The sequence below is a fragment of the Melopsittacus undulatus genome, chromosome 2 (assembly GCF_012275295.1).
Source record: "Melopsittacus undulatus isolate bMelUnd1 chromosome 2, bMelUnd1.mat.Z, whole genome shotgun sequence".
In the NCBI taxonomy this organism is placed as follows: Eukaryota; Metazoa; Chordata; class Aves; order Psittaciformes; family Psittaculidae; genus Melopsittacus; species Melopsittacus undulatus.
In genome coordinates this window covers 26,533,495-26,551,604 of record NC_047528.1, presented here as the reverse complement: position 1 = coordinate 26,551,604, position 18,110 = coordinate 26,533,495, and the positions used below count along the sequence as shown (strand labels likewise).

Below are 18,110 nucleotides of genomic sequence, written 5' to 3'. Positions count from 1 at the left end.
ATTTGGATGCACACTCAACACAGGCCATTCCAGTGCAGTGTTTATGACCTCAGAGTGCCAAGACACAACTCATGCTCAAAGGATTTTGACTTTTGAAAGCAAGGAAATCCAGCAGCAAGTCTCAAAAAACCAATGGAAAAATGAAATTGCTCAACAGTTTAAAGAAAGCAGAACATATCACTGCAAAAGCATAATGTGTGCAAAGTTAGGGAACAACATTTCATATGCATGATTGTTAGGGTTATTTTTTAACCTCAGCAGATCGTACACACAAATAAGCACATAAGCAAGGAGTAGGTCTGCAAAGTGTTACTTAAAAACAAAGCTCCTGTGTGCCTACAAACCAGATTAAGACTTGATCTCCTAATTATACTATTTACATATATTTGGAATACTACAGTATTTAAGCACTCATGGGAAAGCATGCTGATGTCTACTGACCAACACTAAGTTTTATTGTGTGAATACATCAGCAATACTGCTACTGTAGCTACAAATGGGTCTAACCATATATTTAGAGAGAATTATAAAGCAGCAATTACACTAAGATTGTACTGTTTGATGGTCACACATAGTATGAATAAAACCCTTGGGGAAAAAAAAAACCCAAACAAACTGTGATGTCATTATATGGACGACACCTTCCAATTTCCAGGCCAGAAATGGGTCTTTCCAGACCTTAGCATATTTTTAAGTTCTTAAAATATTCTTAATTGGTTGAATTCCATTTGGATTTTAGTTTGTCTCAAAATGCTTTAATTATGCTTTTGTATGTATACGAAACACAGTGCAGAAAAACAAGCTTTCACCAATGCTGCACACAGCATGGCAAGTTATCAAAACAGTGTTTCTTGTATTAGTCCAGATCCAGACAGCACCTTATTCCTTGCTGTGAACGAAAAAAAAACTATCCCAAGTACACTTGGATTACAGAAACATTATAGTCTTTCTGTTTCAAAACAACTAATTTAGCATGTCCTTTTGTTTAAAAGTCAAATTCATCTCTAAGCCAGTTTTATCATATCAATAATAATGATGATGCTGAAGAATATGTGCAAGATACTCTAGTGAGATAAAAAGCTCATAAAAAGCTTATGTTATTGAACAGTGCTGTTTCTAGCTGTGACACTAAAATGAAATTTCAGCCTGAAAAATTCTGGAAAAAATACCTTGATATATCAACTGAACCACTTTGAAATCTGCTCAGGTAAGTACATTTTATCCTTCCAAATCTCATTCTATCCAATACTGCTGAAAAAAAAAATAGTAAGAGACCTTCACTGCACAAATAACAAAAGGCAAGGTGAAATACATGGGGCATCAGAGAATCAAGAGCTTTAGTAATTTCAAGCACACATCAGATTCAAGTTTTGCTAGTGCTATGCTGGTGCTTTGCATGTATCAAAACACCATTGATATATATTTGCCAACCTTCAATTCACAGCTTAGTCTTAGAAACTTCACTACAAATGACAAATAATTCAAGTACATAGATGGCCCAATTCAACCACTTGTTTACACTTTTACTATAATAATAAAAATAGCTATGTTTTCTGTTTCCATAGAAAGACATTATTAGTATCCAACCCTTCCATCCACTGTAACACATTTGCCTCACTCAGAAATATTCAATTAAATTGCGACTACACATGCACTGCTGAACAAACCATAGCTGCAAGATTTAAGAGTGTATTCCAAGAGGACAGAAAATCTGCTAGTAAAAGGCTTGGTATTTCAAACTAACTGAAACAATGGAGAACCTGAACTGGGGAAAAGTCAATCAGCCAAGTGCAAACTGGGCTAATGAAGTACAGTGGGTTTTTTTTTTGTCATATGACAGTGAGGTCTTGCTGAATTTAACGTGTTTAAATTGCTTTTCTCCTGAAGACATCCAAATCCTGTATTTTTTCCTCAGCTTTCTTTAAAAATGCAGAAGGTGAAGGGTACCACTATTTTTAGCCAATGCTAAAACCTCCCATCCTATGTGAAGGTTCATTTTCCTGCTACCATAACGAGCAGAAAGCATACTACAGGTGAAAAAGCCTATAACTATTGCTGGACTCAAGCAACATAATACAGAATTTATTTGAAAGTGCTGCAAAAATTAAAGGAACAGTTACCTTAAAATATGTGCACTTTCCAAAATCTTTTGCTGCTGAAAAATCTTTCACAAAAACATGGATCCAATGACCCTAGAGTTGACAAGGGGTTTATAAAGCCATACCATAGCATTAATATAAAAAAAAAACTTCCAAGGTTTCCAGGTTTCACAAAAAACATGGATCTAATGACCTTAGGGTCAACAAAGGGTTTAAAAAGCCATGCCATTGCACTAATATCAGAAAAACTTCCAAGTCTTCCAGGTTCTTGAAAATTTACATGTGTTGACAGTGTCTCTTTAAGAGCTGAATGTGATATACTGTGATCAGCTAATACAGCTGTACACTTGGTAACTCAATCTTCATGAACAACTGAGTCAGTGCTTATTTACTAAAAAAGCAGTATGATAAAGACTCAAAAATCCAAACATGAACACTGCAAGAAAAGATGAAGCAGGAGATTTTCCTCACTTTCAGAATGACAGTTCAGCCATCACTCTTGTGCGGGAAGTCAGCTGATGGAGAACTCTGGTCTACTTTGAAAGAAATCAAGTATAGTGAGTCACGTTGCTATTTAACCAAACAGTTCATACTCAGCAGGGGGACAACACACAACGCTTGTGTCTTCATGTTCTGTGACATAACCACACAATCTCAAATCATGTCTTGTCATTGGTATGTATAATAAAATCCTGTTTTACAGTTTCTACATAGGAAACAAGTGAACCTTAGCAAATATCTTAAAAGTCTGTCAATACACAAAAAACAAGCATGATAGTCAAAAGAAGTTAAGCTAGAGAAATTTTCCAGAGAAAAGCTTAATAAAAGTTAGGATTTATTACTTCATATAACACCACAACTAAGATCATCTAAACATTGTGTTTTTGTAAAATTATCTTCTGCTCCCACTCCAAGACAACCACTCTTCAAACATGTCTGCTGTATTTTAGCTAAGTACTATTTTATGGTCCTAACATCTGTAGCTGCTCTAAAAAAAAAAAAAAAAAAAAAAAAAGAAAGTGAATAACCCCTTTATGTTCTGAGTGAAAAATATTTCAAATGCAACTGAGCATTCCGGTCACTGTCATTACCCTGAATTTCTAAGTTTCTTACAGCATGTTCTTTTAAATACCCATTTATATTGAGCAAATACGAGATAGCAGACACGAACAACAGGAAGTTGACAAGATAACGTGACATAATGCTCAAAAGCCAATGTGAACTTGAGGAAAGTTAACTGCTCTGGACCTCATCCTGCCAGCAGTGAAGGAACATTTAAGTGCTCCAGAATTTGATCTGGTTTATGAAAAAACGCTATTTTGATTAGTACAGCCAAAATGGAGCCTGTGACTTTCAGCAGCAGATGATCTGGCACCTGCAATATATTCACCTATTTTGGCAGATGTTAAAAAAGAGTTAGAAATCCTATTTAGTCACCTAACAGCACATGTGAACACCTCTTCAACAGCCAGCTTCACATGTGGAATGGAGCAAAAAATGCAATAAGCAAAGAAGGGTTCAAGCCCAGGCTGAGACTTGTAACCAAAAGATCAGACAAAATCATTGCTCCACAGACAAAAGAGCAGCTATTTGCTGTAATGAACACTACCAGTGAGTCAAAACAGTCGTAACAACTCGAATACCCACTTGATTGAGTGGCTGAGCACAGCTGGTCCACTTGGAGGAAATTATTTGACATGGGTTTAATTAGAATATTGTAATTATCAGTAGTGATGGGAAAGAGCAAGTATTTTATGTGTGCCTACAGTGGTATGTGTGTTCAACAAAGCTTTGTATAGCTCATGTCACCAAACAAAACCATCAGAAAATGGGGAAGATTAGCACACAGATGTAAAAGAGGACAGCAGATGGTAACAGAAAAAAAAAAAAACAAAAAATAAAAAACACAACCATGTGTGGAAGTAGCACTTTTTTTTTTCTTCCCTAAAGTTTCATCACTAAACTGGCATTTCAAAAATGTTTAGGCTCACTTGATCACCTAGTGGCAAAGCCAATGCAACATGAGACACAGAAATTTCCTTCCCAAACAAACATGGTGCTATCACACAAACTCTGCTTGGTTTGGAAACAGGAGAGGGAGGAAGGGGACTTTTTTTCACAATCCTATTCCCATGTTAAATACCAAGAGCAGTAACACCTCCTCAAATAGTAGAGGGAGCATTACATAAAAACAAGCAAAAGAGTGAAATTCAAGTTATTACATCTCATGTAAAAAACACACTATATACTTTGCTCAATACTAATAATGTTCCTTATAAAAAAATCCAGGGTTTGATCCAGTGCCAAAAAGAACTTGATACACTTCCTAAAACATGTTTAACCTACATTTGCAGTTTCTGTCTTTTAGCAGCTCATACTACTGATCAAGAGAATGCTGGCCCACCCCTCAAATGAAGTTCTGCTTATAAAGGGAAAGCTGCAATATAGACACTAGAAAAGCACAGCCTCTCAAGACTGATACAACAGACAGGTTTATACAAATATATGAAAAGTTGCAGTAAACTCATTGGAAAGGTTTTGAAAAGGTTGTGCTCTATTCTGTACTTTTGGACATGCCATGTAGTTAGACAAATGGCTCATCTCCCACACTGTACTTAATTGATCGTACAGCAGTGTATAGAGAAAGCAAACTTTTCACTACCCCACCAGGCTCACCCGCTGTGGTTCTGAAACATAGTCTTCATACAAAGAAAAGACAAAGCTTAACTGAGAACGTCAACTTCGGAGCTATGTCACAGTTTACAAACTGAAGAATAACTTAAGTTTTGAAAAAGGAAGTTGGGTATTGAACTATAGCCAGCAACTGCATTTCTTCCAACTGTGAGCTCTGCTTACTTTTGAAGAAGCCTCCATACTGACTATTTCATGAAGATGCCACTTAAGACAACTACCTATTGTCTCTAGGAAGTCTGTGTTTTACTATTTTCCACCTATTAATAGTCAACCTACCTGCCCATAGTTGTCTATGCCAGTTACTAATCTATTTAAGTTTAATAAGTCAAAAGCTGTCCTTAGGGACTGGCCAAGAGTTGTGAGTCCTTCAGCTTGAAGGTTTTTCAGTTCATTCATAAACGTTGCATGGTTTTCCTTCCAGCCAGCCTGAAAAGAGAAATGTGAGAAGACTTATTCTCCAGATCCGAGCTTCGCTTTCCTGTGAGGCTACAAAGTGCCGTCCTTGCCGCATGCAGCTCATTACAAATCGTAACAAACCACCTTAGAAGATACTAATAATATTCAGTGTTTCTCCATAAAAACTGGAAATATTTACTTCTGTTAGATCCCCCCATCTATCCAACTAAGGTAGGTTTTGTATTGTTCCACAGGACAAACCGCAGCAAAGTCACGGACGCACAGCCGTCACAGCTATTTGCACCTCTCTCTCACATCCTTTCCCAGATGGAAGCCAAACTGCGCCGCGACCCGACCTCTAACAGGTCCATCGTCCTGTGTCATGCGGGCGCCCCCGCCCCTTCCTCCCTCCCCACCCCCTCGCGGTACGTCGGTCCGCCCCCCGCCCCGGCGAGGCTGAGGGAAGTTCCGTCCCCTTCCGAGTCCAGACTCTTCGGGCTGAAGTTGCTGCTTCCCCACATCTCCCCTTCCAGGCTGAACTCTCCTTGGAGTTGCTGTCACTTCTCCCAACTTGAATAAATATCCCCCACAGTTCATTGCTGCTCGCACACACCACACAGGGAAAAAACGTCGGCCATGTTGCTGTCAACGCTGCCGCCGCCGCCGCCGGAGCCCGTGTGTGCCGCGCTGTCCCGGACCGCCGGCAGCCCGGGCGACGCGAGCGGGGGGGGGAACGCTCGCAGAGACCCGCGGAGGCGCGGAGGGGCCGGAAGGAAGCCGGGGGGAGCAGTGGGGGGGGTGGGGAGGAGTGAGCGGGGGTTACCTTGATAGCGTAGGGAGGCTCCTCGAAAGTGACCAACATGTACCTGTCTCCCCGGCTGGCCGGGTCCCGGGCTCGGAGCTGCGGCGCGGGGGACAAAGCAGAGGGTGAGCCGAGTGGCGGCGGCGCCGCCGCCGGAGCCCCCCGCCTCGGCCCGGCCCTCCCGTCCCTGCCTGCCCGCACACACACGCACTCCCGCCCGCCCTCGCCCCGCGCCCCCAGCCCAGGCAGCCCCCCGCGCCCTGCCTCCCCCTCCCCTCCCCGCTCAGTCACTCTCCCTCTCTCTCGCCTCCTCTCACAAGGCAGAGCCGGTACCTTCATGAAAGTCTCTACAGCGCCTTTGGCTATGTCCAGATAGGTGGTGCCCAGATGGGTGCGCTGGTTCATGGAGGCGGACGTGTCTATCAGGAAGAGTAAGATGGGCATAGTGCGGAGGGGCCGGCGGCCGGGCGGCTACATGGACAGCGGGAAGGGGGGCTGAGGGGAGAACCGCGGGGCGGGGTGGGAAGGAGGGGGAAAGAGAAAAGAAGACGGGGGACAGGAGAGGAGTAAGTGGCTGTGAGTGCTGTGCACAGGGAAGGGCGCGTCCCCGCTGCCCCTCGGCCAAGGCGGGGGGGAAGGGGGGGCAGCCCTGCCTGCCCTGCCCTCCTTTGTGTGAGGGGCCTGCTCAGCCCAACACAGGCTGGTTTATGAGGGAGAGGCGGATAGGGCTGCCCTGCTGCTAGCCTTCCCCCCACACCACCTTCCTCCACCGTCGCCCGCCCTCCCCTCCCCCTGTTGATGTTACTCAGAAGTTTCGGGCGGAGCAGCCGCAGCCCCACCACCCCGGCACTTTCTGTCTCTGACTGAGGCGCTTCCTCGCTCGCCGCCCGCTTTTAAAGCAGCCTGGGCAGGTCGGGGCCCGCCTCTGAAAGCTACGTCCAGGTGCCACGTGACCACGTCTCGGCCCCGCCATAGGGCTCCCGGTAACCGCCTCATTAGCATATTCAAATGCTGGGGAGGGCGGAGCGCGGCAGCTGGAGACGCTGAGGGAAGCGGGTGGCGGCGGACTCCTGCAGCTGCGCAGGCGCAGCGGCGGGCGGGGAAGGCGGGCAGGGCTGGGGGCTACCGTCCGTGAGGCGGCCGCTCTCGGGGGGGATGGGGGGCGTTCGGCTGTTGCGCAGCGGCTCAGCGGCTCTGCTTCAGTCCCCTGTTTTGGGGCGCGGCTGCGCTTGGGAAGGGAGCGGGGGAGGCCCCGGCAATGCGCGGCCCGCAGCAGGTTCCCCCGCGGCTGCTGAGGCCGTGACTCCGGCGCGGGCGGTGTGTCCCCGCCGGGAGCGGGCGGTGAGTCACGGGGGGATGGAGCAAAGGGAGGGAGGGGCGGGCGCAGCGGCTCTCCTTGAGGCTGCGGGAAGGTGCCCGGGCCGCGGGGAGTCCCCGCCTGCTTCGGCCGATCCCGTCCTCTCCTCCGGCGTTCCTCCTCTTTTCGGGGGCCTGTACAGCTTTCAGAGGCCAGCGCAGACCCTCAGGCTAGAGGGGACGGCCAGGGGACCCTAGGGCAGCCTGAAACCCTCTGGATCAAGGCGGGCAGCATTTGCAGTATCCACTGGTTTTAGGACGTGGAAAAGTGTTCGGTATCATTTGATGGTGAATTCCCAGAGACGTGGCCCAGCCTTTCACTCGATCCTTAGGGAAAAAGAAAAGCAAAAATAAAGTAAAAAGGAAAAAAAAATATTGGCTAGCCCTAGCTGTGACCTTTTCCTCTGTACGCAGCCAGAGAATAACACTAATGTTTCTTTGATACATGTTAACGTGACGGCACTCCAAATATACTTTTTATAAATCCTCTAATTGTGGAATGTTTCCAACCGGTTAATGACGAAGATTTCTGTTGTTTAGTTGGTGGTTTGGGTTGTTTTTTTCCCCAGCAGTTGAGTCTGCTGTTTCTACTCTCATAACCTTGGAGCAGTAACTCTGGAGCATTTCTTAGCATAATCTGTTCAGAAGATTGCCCTGCTTCCTATCTGATTTTTTTTTCTCCTGATGCAGCCGATGTGTTCCCACAGCCACTGCTTTAGAAGTTATGAAGCCATTTGTGCTCCTTCCTTCTTTCAAGATAAAATTGGCAGTGTCCTGGTTTGATTCGTCCTGTTATCCAGGCAAGACTTCTGACTTACCAGGCAAGAGCTGGTTTGGGATTTTTTGTTTTGTTTTGTTTTTTAGGCTAATGAATGATTAGCATTTAGTCTCTAGGAAGAGAGAGGGACAGAATCCTGTTTCCATTATGGATCGGTGTGCATTCTCGTGTCTGTGAGCAGCTTATTTTGGCTTTCCTGTCAGTACTGCACCTGTGACCTGTGCCGTCTCAGGCACTGGACTGGAGTCAGGGACACCTCCTTTCAGCCCAGTTCACCATTCAAGGCCCTAAGGAATCTCCAGTCTCAAACACACTGTGAGAGCTGGGAAGGCATTTTTGGAGCCAGTGCACACCAAAATTCAGCAACTGGGTTTCTTTGGAAGCAGCATTTTTACCTATGAGTATTTCTGTGTGAATACTTTTGGTGGTGGTGGTGTTTAAGAGTGGCCAGACTCACCCATGTGCACCCAGTGGCTCTTGAGCTGCTTGCATCTTTCCAACATTTTCATGTCAGAACCCCAACAGTAGTGCTGTGTCTTGTGACCAACAGCAGTGCTGTTCTGGTCCATATACTACTAGTTAATCTGAACCCCTGCTGTCAGAAGAAGCAAGCCAGCAGGTGCCACAGAGGCCACCTTGCCAATTTGCTGTGGAATCTAGCTACATGCCAGCCCCCGTTATACAGTAAGACATTTGGACTCTCAGAAAGGCTTGGCTCACAGTCATTTTCCCTCTACAGAGGTGTTTTAGAACAGCTTTCTTCCCCTCATCTAGAAAGTTGCAGCTCTTAAGGTCAGCAAGACTGGCTGCTGCTGGAGTAGTAACTGTCGCCCTAAAGTGGTGGGATTCAAGTTGTTAAATAAAGGCTGCAGTGCAATGCTGCCTTAACAAATCATGCTTTGGGATTAGTAACATCATTTGGGAATAATGTTGAGTGAGTGTATGATGCTGGCCTCTAGCTGGCTTCCTTTTAAATCTGAGATAGGCACCTTCTTCAGACATGCCACCTTCTCTCCTGTTTGTATGTTGCGGATGTTTCATTGACTGTGTTAATAAAATCAGCATTACTTTTATGTGTCGAGCATCATGCATCTTCTTGGAGATTATCCTAAAAATAGGAAACTTCTGGAATGGCTCCTTCTCCAAAGTGCTAGAAAGAAAGGCATTTTAGAGTCCTTGCTGTACCAGGAAAATGTCATGGTAAAAGGCAGCCTGTGCCATGAAGACTTCACATAAACCCTGAAGGGTAATTTGGAATTCTCAAGTTTTGTTGCCAGTAAATGAAGGGGGGGGGGGGGGCAGGGAGACCGTGGGGGGAATTACATGTTATCTCTTAGTGGTAGAATTAGTCAAAAACCAGCATGAATTCAGAATCAACTTTGAGAACTGCAAACTGTAGGCTGTAATTTTCTTACCAAGAGGAAGGTGGGACTGAAGCAGCTGGGCCTGCTGTACCCCTAGTCTCCTCAGCCCTGATGATTATCACTGAAGGGAAAATCCCACAGTCAAAACTTTCACACAGTTCCAGTGGGATTTATACAAGCAGAATCACTTTTCTGTGTGTACTTGCTTTTCACTGTTGTCTTTGAAGCTGTTTGGAACATTTAGTTCTTCCTGCTTCTGTACATCTTATATTAGATCAGTATTAGATCCCCTATAGGGCAGAATCAAGGCTGGGTGTGTGTTATCTGTGGTAGGCATTAGTACTTTTCTGCTGGGAGCAGGCCAATCTGATTAATATTGAGAAAGATTCTTTCAAAGATGGATAATCAACCCAAGCCTTAAGTGTGTATCAGCCTCTTGATGTTAGAATTGTAATGGCTAGTACTACCATCAGAATCACATTTATAAATCTGTACAGGAGATTTGCTGTGAAGGAACAAAACCCAGTGATACTAGTGCTTATGCTCATTACTGGTAGAGCTGACACAGCTGAGCAGGGAGAGAGCTTGAGACTGTCACTGAAAACAGATGCATCTTTCTTTATTTTCAGCTTTTTTACATAGAGGGCAAAGTTAATACCCCATGTGTGGTCTAATGAGCCAGTTCCACCAAAAGGTGGATGAATCATTTCAGCACACCTTTGTCTGTAGGAATACTTTTGCTGTCCTGACAATACAAAAGATTCCAGATACTTCCATACTGGCTTTTTTTATTTATTGTGCATCCATGAGGAAATACAAATGTATATGTATGTCTAAGAATGTTCATTTTTTGATCTTCAGAGTGGGCGGTGTCCATTTAGGCACAAATAAGATGATATTAAAAATGCAGATTTCACTTTAAATTTGAGGGCCAAGTTAATAAATGAAAAATCAAATAGAAGTATGAAAATACACCTAAAAATCATATGAGAAAGGTGAAGAGCATTTTTTGCATAATTTGCTGTTGTGTTGGTTTTTTCCTTAAACAGTTTCTTCTCCCAGTTGATACTTGTGAGATTTGTCGTCACATAGTGTTAGTCTTATTTTGTCCTAAATTGCAGGTAGAGATGGGAGATGTTATGGTTAAGACCTTCAGGCAGGTCTGAGAACTAAAACTGACAGTGTAACTTTATGTATTTATTTATTTATTTATTTATTTTTAAATTTGCTTTCTCCTCAATTTGTTTTACAAATAATGGTTCAAAATCTTGGTCAGTCCGAGTTTTAATGACACAGGTAAATTTATCAGAGCTTCCTTTGGAATACCATTCCACAGCCTTGTAAGATTGTAATCATTAAACCTTTCCCTCTTTAGAAGTCTTTTATTTTACATTATCTGTTTATATGTTGCTGCTTATCATTGAAGTACAAATCTTTATACAGCATTCTGAGTTTCAATTTATTATCTTTTAATACTTCCGTTACATTACGTTCACGGTTGGACTCGATCTTAAAGGTTTTTTCCAACCTAAATGATTTTCTGATTTGATGATTCTGTTTAGTCTTCCTTTAGCCAAGTTCTGTGTACACAAGTTCTGTGTACACAGCAGCCTATATTGTTGGGGATTTTTGGTTGGTTTTACTAGTTTCAGTTCAGTGGCTTTTGACCCTAATTTTTTCTCTCTTTCTGTACTTGTTATCAAAGAGAAACTGATTTAATCTTATAATTCAGGTACCTTAGGTAAACTTATAAAGCTCATCCTAGACCGAGTGATCACTGAGAAGGCTGGGATCAGATAAGATGTAACACCACAAAATTTCAGAAAAGTGCCATTAAGATAATTGGATCTAAGGTTTTTACGTTCTAGGGCTTGGACTGAGGATGCCTGTTTTTCTAACATTTCCAGAGGCAGCTGTTCTCCTTTGAAACTGTCTAGCACCTTTTAGAAGCCTGTACTTTGGCTTCCCCAGCACCAGAGCACTGTGAAAATACATCCCTCTGCAGAACAATGACCTCTAAAAGAAAGTTGCATTCTGTCTCCTCTTGGCCCACCTTCAAAGACAGCCTCCTTTCCATTGTTCATCCACCAGGAAACCCAGAGGATAGCCTTTGAAGCTTCCTAGGGATTTTTGTATTCCCTACCACCCCTCCAGTAATCCAAATCCCTTGCTGTTTCCTGGCTTGAAAGTTGGAGCTGCAGCACAGCAGTTTACCATCCCAGGGAAGAACAGTTAATGTGGAAATGTATATTATAGTATGTTGATATATTGTTTTCTAATTGTACAGGTTGAATGTGGGTACTGGGAGACCAAGTTCATGAATATTTGTGAAGTACTTAAATTCTTCCAAATAAAGTTATAATAGAAGTGCACAATAAGATTATTTTCAGGGGAAAAACAAATCTCTGAGGACCATCTGTGCTGTGACAGTAGAAGTCAGTCAGTTAGTGATGGATAGATTGCCAGGCACCTGAATAGAAGATAAGGAGACTTCTGTCATTAAAATCAAACTGTGTATTTGATACATACATTCCCCTTAGTATTACTGGCCTTAGATTGAAAGGTCTTCCTGGCTATGAGTTGTATTCATATGTGTTTCACTGTGTTTAACAGAACAGGACCTCTGTCATATCTGGTACCATGGGGGAATATTAAATCTGACATGGAGAAAGCTGCTTAAAACAAACATTTAAAAATTACCATTGTAATAAGGTAGAACGTATGAGAATTCAAATAGATTTGCAGTTCTTATACATCCCTCCCTATTCATTACATCGCTCCTTTCAATTAAGGTAGAATTCTGGTCAAGAACAAAAACCCATCTCAGCTCTGAGCCTTTAAATTTATTCCATCTCTTGGGTTTTTCAGCTGGCATGTCAAGGTCCAAAGAGAACAGAAGTCACCCTCTAGCATACAAAGGTGATTTTACCTGGGGTTTGGGGATTATTTTTTTTTTCCTCTTTATTTCTTTCTTTTTGAACTTATTTCCCATCCTTGAGATGCTGGTAGTAGCAGGCAGCAGCAGTCTACTTGATTCCTGGTAACAACAGAGTGCCCAGGGAAATACTGGTAGAGTTCTCAACTTCCCTCCAGCCTTTCAGGCCATGAAGACAGTCTTCTACGTTTGCTAGAACAACAGTTCTGAGGAGACCTTTGCTAATTATGCTAGGGGGAAAAAAGCCAACAAACAAACCTCTCTTGTCACGATGGCCAGAGACAATCATATGTGTGGGAAGGGACCTTAAAGATCATCCAGTTCCAACCCCCCAGCCATGGGCAGGGGCACCTTCCACTAGAGCGGGTTGCTCAAAGCCCCTTTCAACCTGGCTTTATAGTTACATCTATAGTTTGAGAGACATCATTTGTAGCAGTCCACCTTTCTCTTCTTGTAGCCCTGGTTAAAAGCTCCCACATGTGTGCTAGGAAGTTCATGCAGCCCTTCACACAAACACCTGTAACACAATGTTGCCATGCAGGCTCTCTCAGGATGGCAGGAGCAGAACTAGAGTGTTCTTTCCCCACACCACCACATTGAAACAATCTTTCAGATGGTTGTTACATCCCTCCCTGTGAAGTTTTCCTGGCCAGTACCGGCTGACCTGAGCAATCCCCTGTCATTGTTCCAGTGATTGCTTTTGTTCATTCCTCCAAGCATTCCTTCTTGCCCACACTAAGAAGTTGCAGTAGCCCCAGAAATCATATCCTTCCTGAAGTGCTGGACTCTCTCGTGCATTTTATAGCATAGCAACGTAACTCCATTACCATGGATCCCAGACACAGGCATACAGAATTTATCTAACTAATCAAGCAGCTAAGGGACATCAACTCCAGCTACAGTCAGCTTGGAGTATAAAGCAGTTACAGCTAAAGACAGTCTACAAGCACTTCACAGAGAGGCAAAACAATGAGGTGTGTTTTTCTTGTTTCCTTTTTTAATGGCCAGTGTAATGGGTATAGTCTTGGTAAAAAAGACAGAATTATTCATTCATCCCTAAATTGCTTCCCACTAAGGTATCACACCTGCATGTGGTATTTGAGAGCTGGGAGCTCTTTCTTTAAAATATTGCCATGCTGCAGAAGTTTATTCAGCTTTTACTCTAAATGTGATTATTATGCATTGCCATCTTTTGCCCAAAATCAAAATACACTCTGAAAGAAAGATCCACTTGGTTGGTCTCTGCAAAGCAGCTGGCATGACTGGTGTCAAAGGGAATATAGACCTGTTGCCCTGTCTTTTGCCACTTAGCAGTTACTGAAAACTTACAAAATTTCAACTAGTAGCTAATTGGAAATTTCTACAAAAGCCACCTATAAAGCACAGATATTGGTCTTCTAGAATAAAAGAAACCTGATAAAGCCTCTTTAATGCAGGGAAGAAATCTGTGCACTTCTATTCCCTGATCTCAAGCACCTTTGCAAGGTGTTTGGTTCTGTTTGCTTAGCATGTTATTCAAAAGATACATTCAAATGAAGGTAAATGTTGGGGTTTTTTTCTACTTTTATGCACACACTGAAGCCTTGATATAAGACCTGTTTGTTACAGAAAACTTGAATGTATGCCATGGTGAGCAAATCTGTCTTGCACCAACGTGGAGAAAAATAGTGTATTGTTTTAGAAATATTTGAAACTGGAAGGAGGGACACTTAAAACATGGCTTTGAAAAGCACAGAAGGATAATTCTTACTGAGCTGAGATTACAAAAAGCATTTCTCATTAGGAAAACCTGAGAATTGACTTGAGATCATCTTATAACAAACCTCAAGTTACAAATGTAATCTTATAACAGCAGTCTTCTCCAAGCACTGCTATTTAGGTCAGGGATGAGTTCTTTTGTTGTTGGAGATGGCTTTCAAATTTATGATGTTGCAACAGGAAAGCCTTCAATGTTTCTGGATCAGTTCTAGTATTTTCCTGTTGGTAAGCCATTTTTAAGGCAATATATCATTTATGGTTATTTTCCAAACATGGGTCCAAAATAGAAAGTCCAGGAAAGCACTTATCATAATTCAGGCTGACACTAAGTTTACACTTCTCTAGATTTGCCAAAGTATGCTGCATACACAAGTTGCATGATGAATGTAACATTTTCTCTGAGATTCTCTTGCTCCATTCCTCTTTTGAGGTATTTCTGTTTTCTGTTATTTCTGTTTTCCTAGGCCCTTGACACTGTTAGATGCATTCATGTTGCCTGGTTTATGTGAGTTGTGAATACAGAGCTAACAATGATTTATATAACTGGAGTCTTGAAGGAAGATGAAATTTAACAATGCAAAGAAGACAAAAAAAAATCAAGATTTTAACTATTATATCCATTACATTTACTTTCATGATATTGATGGGGGGGGGGGGGGAGGGAGGCTTGTGTTTTAATTTACTTTATCAGATCTTATTTTTCTTCACATTTCCCATTTCAGGTTCTCTTCATCTTATCTTTTCCTTCAGAAAAAAAAGTTACAATATGTCTTTTTCTACTACAATTCTTCCTCTTTCTACTTAGCTGTTCATTATTGCTCTCCTCAGCTGGCCGAGGAAAAAAAGCCAGAACTGCTCATTTGCCCTGACAAGTGTTTTCACTCTCCATGTTTTTGATGATTGGTTGTGCTGTGTGCTTGACTTCTGCAGCAGCTAATAAGTAACTCCTGAATCCAGAGCAGCTTCTGATTCCAAAGGTTGAGAGATGCCACTTGAGCTCTCATTTCAGAGGTAACAGCTCTTTAACCCAATTATAGTCCAGTGCAGCGTAATTGGACACACTTGTGGTCCTCTACCAACTGGCTACTGCAGTTAACTTATGGAGAATGGGAGAGTATGCCTTTTTCAAGGGGAATTAGAGCCTGTTGTGCTTTAATTTATACAATGTTTAGAATAATCTAGCCTGTTTTCACTGTAGCGTGAATTCTTCCATTGCTGCATTTGCTCATTATTTCCTAACTCCCTCTTTTAGACTGAAATCGATTACTCCTGTGCTAACATGCTTCACAGGAGTTTTCACTAGGACATTTAGAATTTTTACTTTTGCCTATTTATCCAGACACTTTTGTCAGAGTATCCCTCTAATTAATATAACCAGTATTGCTATAATGTCAGTTACTCTGTGGAATATGTAACTGTTATAATGACCACTGTATAAATCTGTTCCTTACTGCACTGGTAGCAGTCCAGCAGAGTACTGCCACTAGCACCAACCTTTCCTGTAATTCTGACATCGTAGTGAATTATTCCCCAACTGGCAATAGAAGGTCTTACATGGCTTTTTCTCTGCTTGAATTCTCTGCTTTCTGGATTGTGAAATTATCCTCTGCATAATTCAAGAACCATTTCATGATCTATGTTTAGCAGAATTTGTTACCCAACAGATGTCTGGACAGTTAATGACCTCTGCAAGTACAGCCCTGTGATTTCTTGCTACTGGTCCAAGAATTTTTAATCTCTTCTGCTACAAGTTAGCACTAGGGCAGCATGTCACCTCTTACTACAAAACAAAACCATAAAATGTGGATAAATTTCCCCTTCAGAATTGTTATGCCTAGTCACAAGTGGTATTTCTCCTCATTCTCTTTTGAACCTTTATGCTCATGAATGATCGCATATATAAATGCAAGTAGTTCCATATTTTTCTGGCCAAAACAGAAGGACATTAATGGAACCTCCTGAAATTAATCAAAATACAATTTCAAAGAAAAATTATCTCCCCTAAATACGAGTCAGGACACTGCCAGTCTTCAAGTGGAAGAAAGGGTAGATACCTAGAAAAGTCCATGGTAACAAAGCCTCTCTGACTGCCACTTGTATGCATATGGCAAATGTAGTCTTACAAGAGGATTTGGAGGCACTGGAGCCAGATCATTAGCCCTGGGCAGTGATGTGTTTGTTCACAGTATGAAATCATGCTGCAGCTGCACAAGCATTCCCTCTTTTCTCCTCCCCATTCAGATCAGGCTCGAGCCCATCCCTGTATAGGAAAGTTGTTCTAGTTTCTCTGTTGGGGGTTCCCCCCCCCTCCCCCTCCCCCTCTTTTCTGTTATTAGCACTTGGAAGAGGAAGACTATTGGGCAGGATTGTATCAAAGAGGAGGTAAGAGAGTCGCTAACATCTGGCATTCCCCTTGCAGGAGGACAGAAGCAAGGAGTTAAATGCTGATTGAAACAGGTCCAGTCAGACACCTCTATGGAAGAATTTTGCAAGACAGATGCGAAGTCCCTAGAATATAAATCTGCACAGTGAAGTGCTTGAAAGGACGGCTCATACTTTACTGTGTGCCACTGTGAAGGAGAGAAACTGGATTGCCTGCATACAAGTGCTCCTGTAACTGTCAGGCTCCTGGCAGCTCGTATCTCCTGAATCCTAAGAAGTTTGCTAGATGTCCATTCTATGATTTCTGTGATTCTGTGTTTTGATGGTACCTGCTCCTACAGTGGAAGGGTCATTGTGGTCACACTGCTGAATTGGAAGGTACCAAAATCCTGGAGAAAGATTCATCAGCCGAATCTACACTGGTATGATTCAGAGGACTCGGGCACTGCTAGGCAGAGCTCTTAAAACTGAATTGTCAGCATATTACCTGGCAGTTTTGGAATGTGACTCTTGGCAACCACTCAGAGGGTACCTGGACATGGATTGGAGGATGTCATGGAGCAGGGACCATTTATTTTCCCAAAGGCAGTTTTACATCATCACTCCTGGGGGAAGAAGAAAATGTAGTTCTGTGATGCAAGCTGGGACACTCTAACTTCAGAACCCAAAGAACAACTTCTGGTATGTTTAATGAGCTAATAGAGCTGGACTCACGCTGTGGCAGGTGCCAAAAATTTCCTGCTACAGTTTTGGCCTTGAGCTCTCTAGCCTTAGAGAAAGGTTTCTTTTTTTAGTTTGGTTTTGTGGTGTTGGGTTTTTAAATGTGTTTAAGTATGTGCATACCTACTCATGTGGCTTTTCAGATGGAGAAACCTGTTTCCACCACTTACTCATTACAATTTGAGGGTCTTTACATTCTTAATTGCTATCTATCTTCTCACTTGAACACTTTGGGAGCACTAACATGGCCAGTTCTTACAGTATTTCTTGTCATGGTTCAGTGAAAGATAACTATTGCCCTGGTACCCTCCTATTACTGTGGACTGATCTGTCACACTGAACAAGTTCTTTTAACTTTGGGAGCATCACTTGGCCTCAAATGGTGCCTTTTGAGCACCTTTATTTTTGGCACATCAGCCTGATGGAGAAACTGTTTGAAAATTGTCCTGTGCTCACATTAAGCATACAATACAGAGGCTATTCTGGGGCAGGTAGCTTGAATATCAGGGGCTAATCAAAACTACTGAGAATGCCAGACTTTCTTCTTTTTTTTTTTTTTTTCAGTCCCAGACAAGCTGACTTGAGGATTTCCTTTGTCATCCCTTCTGCAGCTTCCTCATCCACTTTCAGAGGTACAAGATGTACATCTGCCAGTTCCCCAGTCTTCACAGAGGTATTTCTACTGTCTTGACAGATGATAATTTGACACAACGAGATCTCCAAGTTAAAGGTGAGGACATGACCGAATAATTGGTTTTCCCCACAAACACGTGTCCTCTTGTCTTGACAGCATTTATTATTTTACAAATAAAGAGTATTTCTCCAA

At 42.6% G+C, this 18,110-nt stretch overlaps 1 protein-coding gene and 1 long non-coding RNA gene across 2 annotated transcripts in view; one reads left to right on the top strand and one right to left on the bottom strand.

The window, feature by feature from the left end:
- INTS6 (integrator complex subunit 6) overlaps nucleotides 1-6,844 on the bottom strand; it is a 49,091-nt gene extending 42,247 nt beyond the window's left edge. Inside the window, exons 1-4 of the mRNA XM_034072122.1 lie at nucleotides 6,797-6,844; nucleotides 6,325-6,486; nucleotides 6,013-6,090; nucleotides 5,070-5,219 (exon numbers count right to left, since the gene is read on the bottom strand). Of these exons, the coding sequence (XP_033928013.1) occupies nucleotides 5,070-5,219; nucleotides 6,013-6,090; nucleotides 6,325-6,435 (339 nt within the window). The 5' untranslated portion in view covers nucleotides 6,436-6,486; nucleotides 6,797-6,844. The remainder of the gene's footprint in view (nucleotides 1-5,069; nucleotides 5,220-6,012; nucleotides 6,091-6,324; nucleotides 6,487-6,796) is intronic.
- Nucleotides 6,845-7,193: 349 nt separating this feature from the next.
- LOC115946277 (uncharacterized) lies at nucleotides 7,194-18,110 on the top strand. The gene is made up of 3 exons (XR_004080373.2): nucleotides 7,194-7,332; nucleotides 16,602-17,245; nucleotides 17,849-18,110. It is a non-coding gene; the product is annotated as an uncharacterized lncRNA (long non-coding RNA).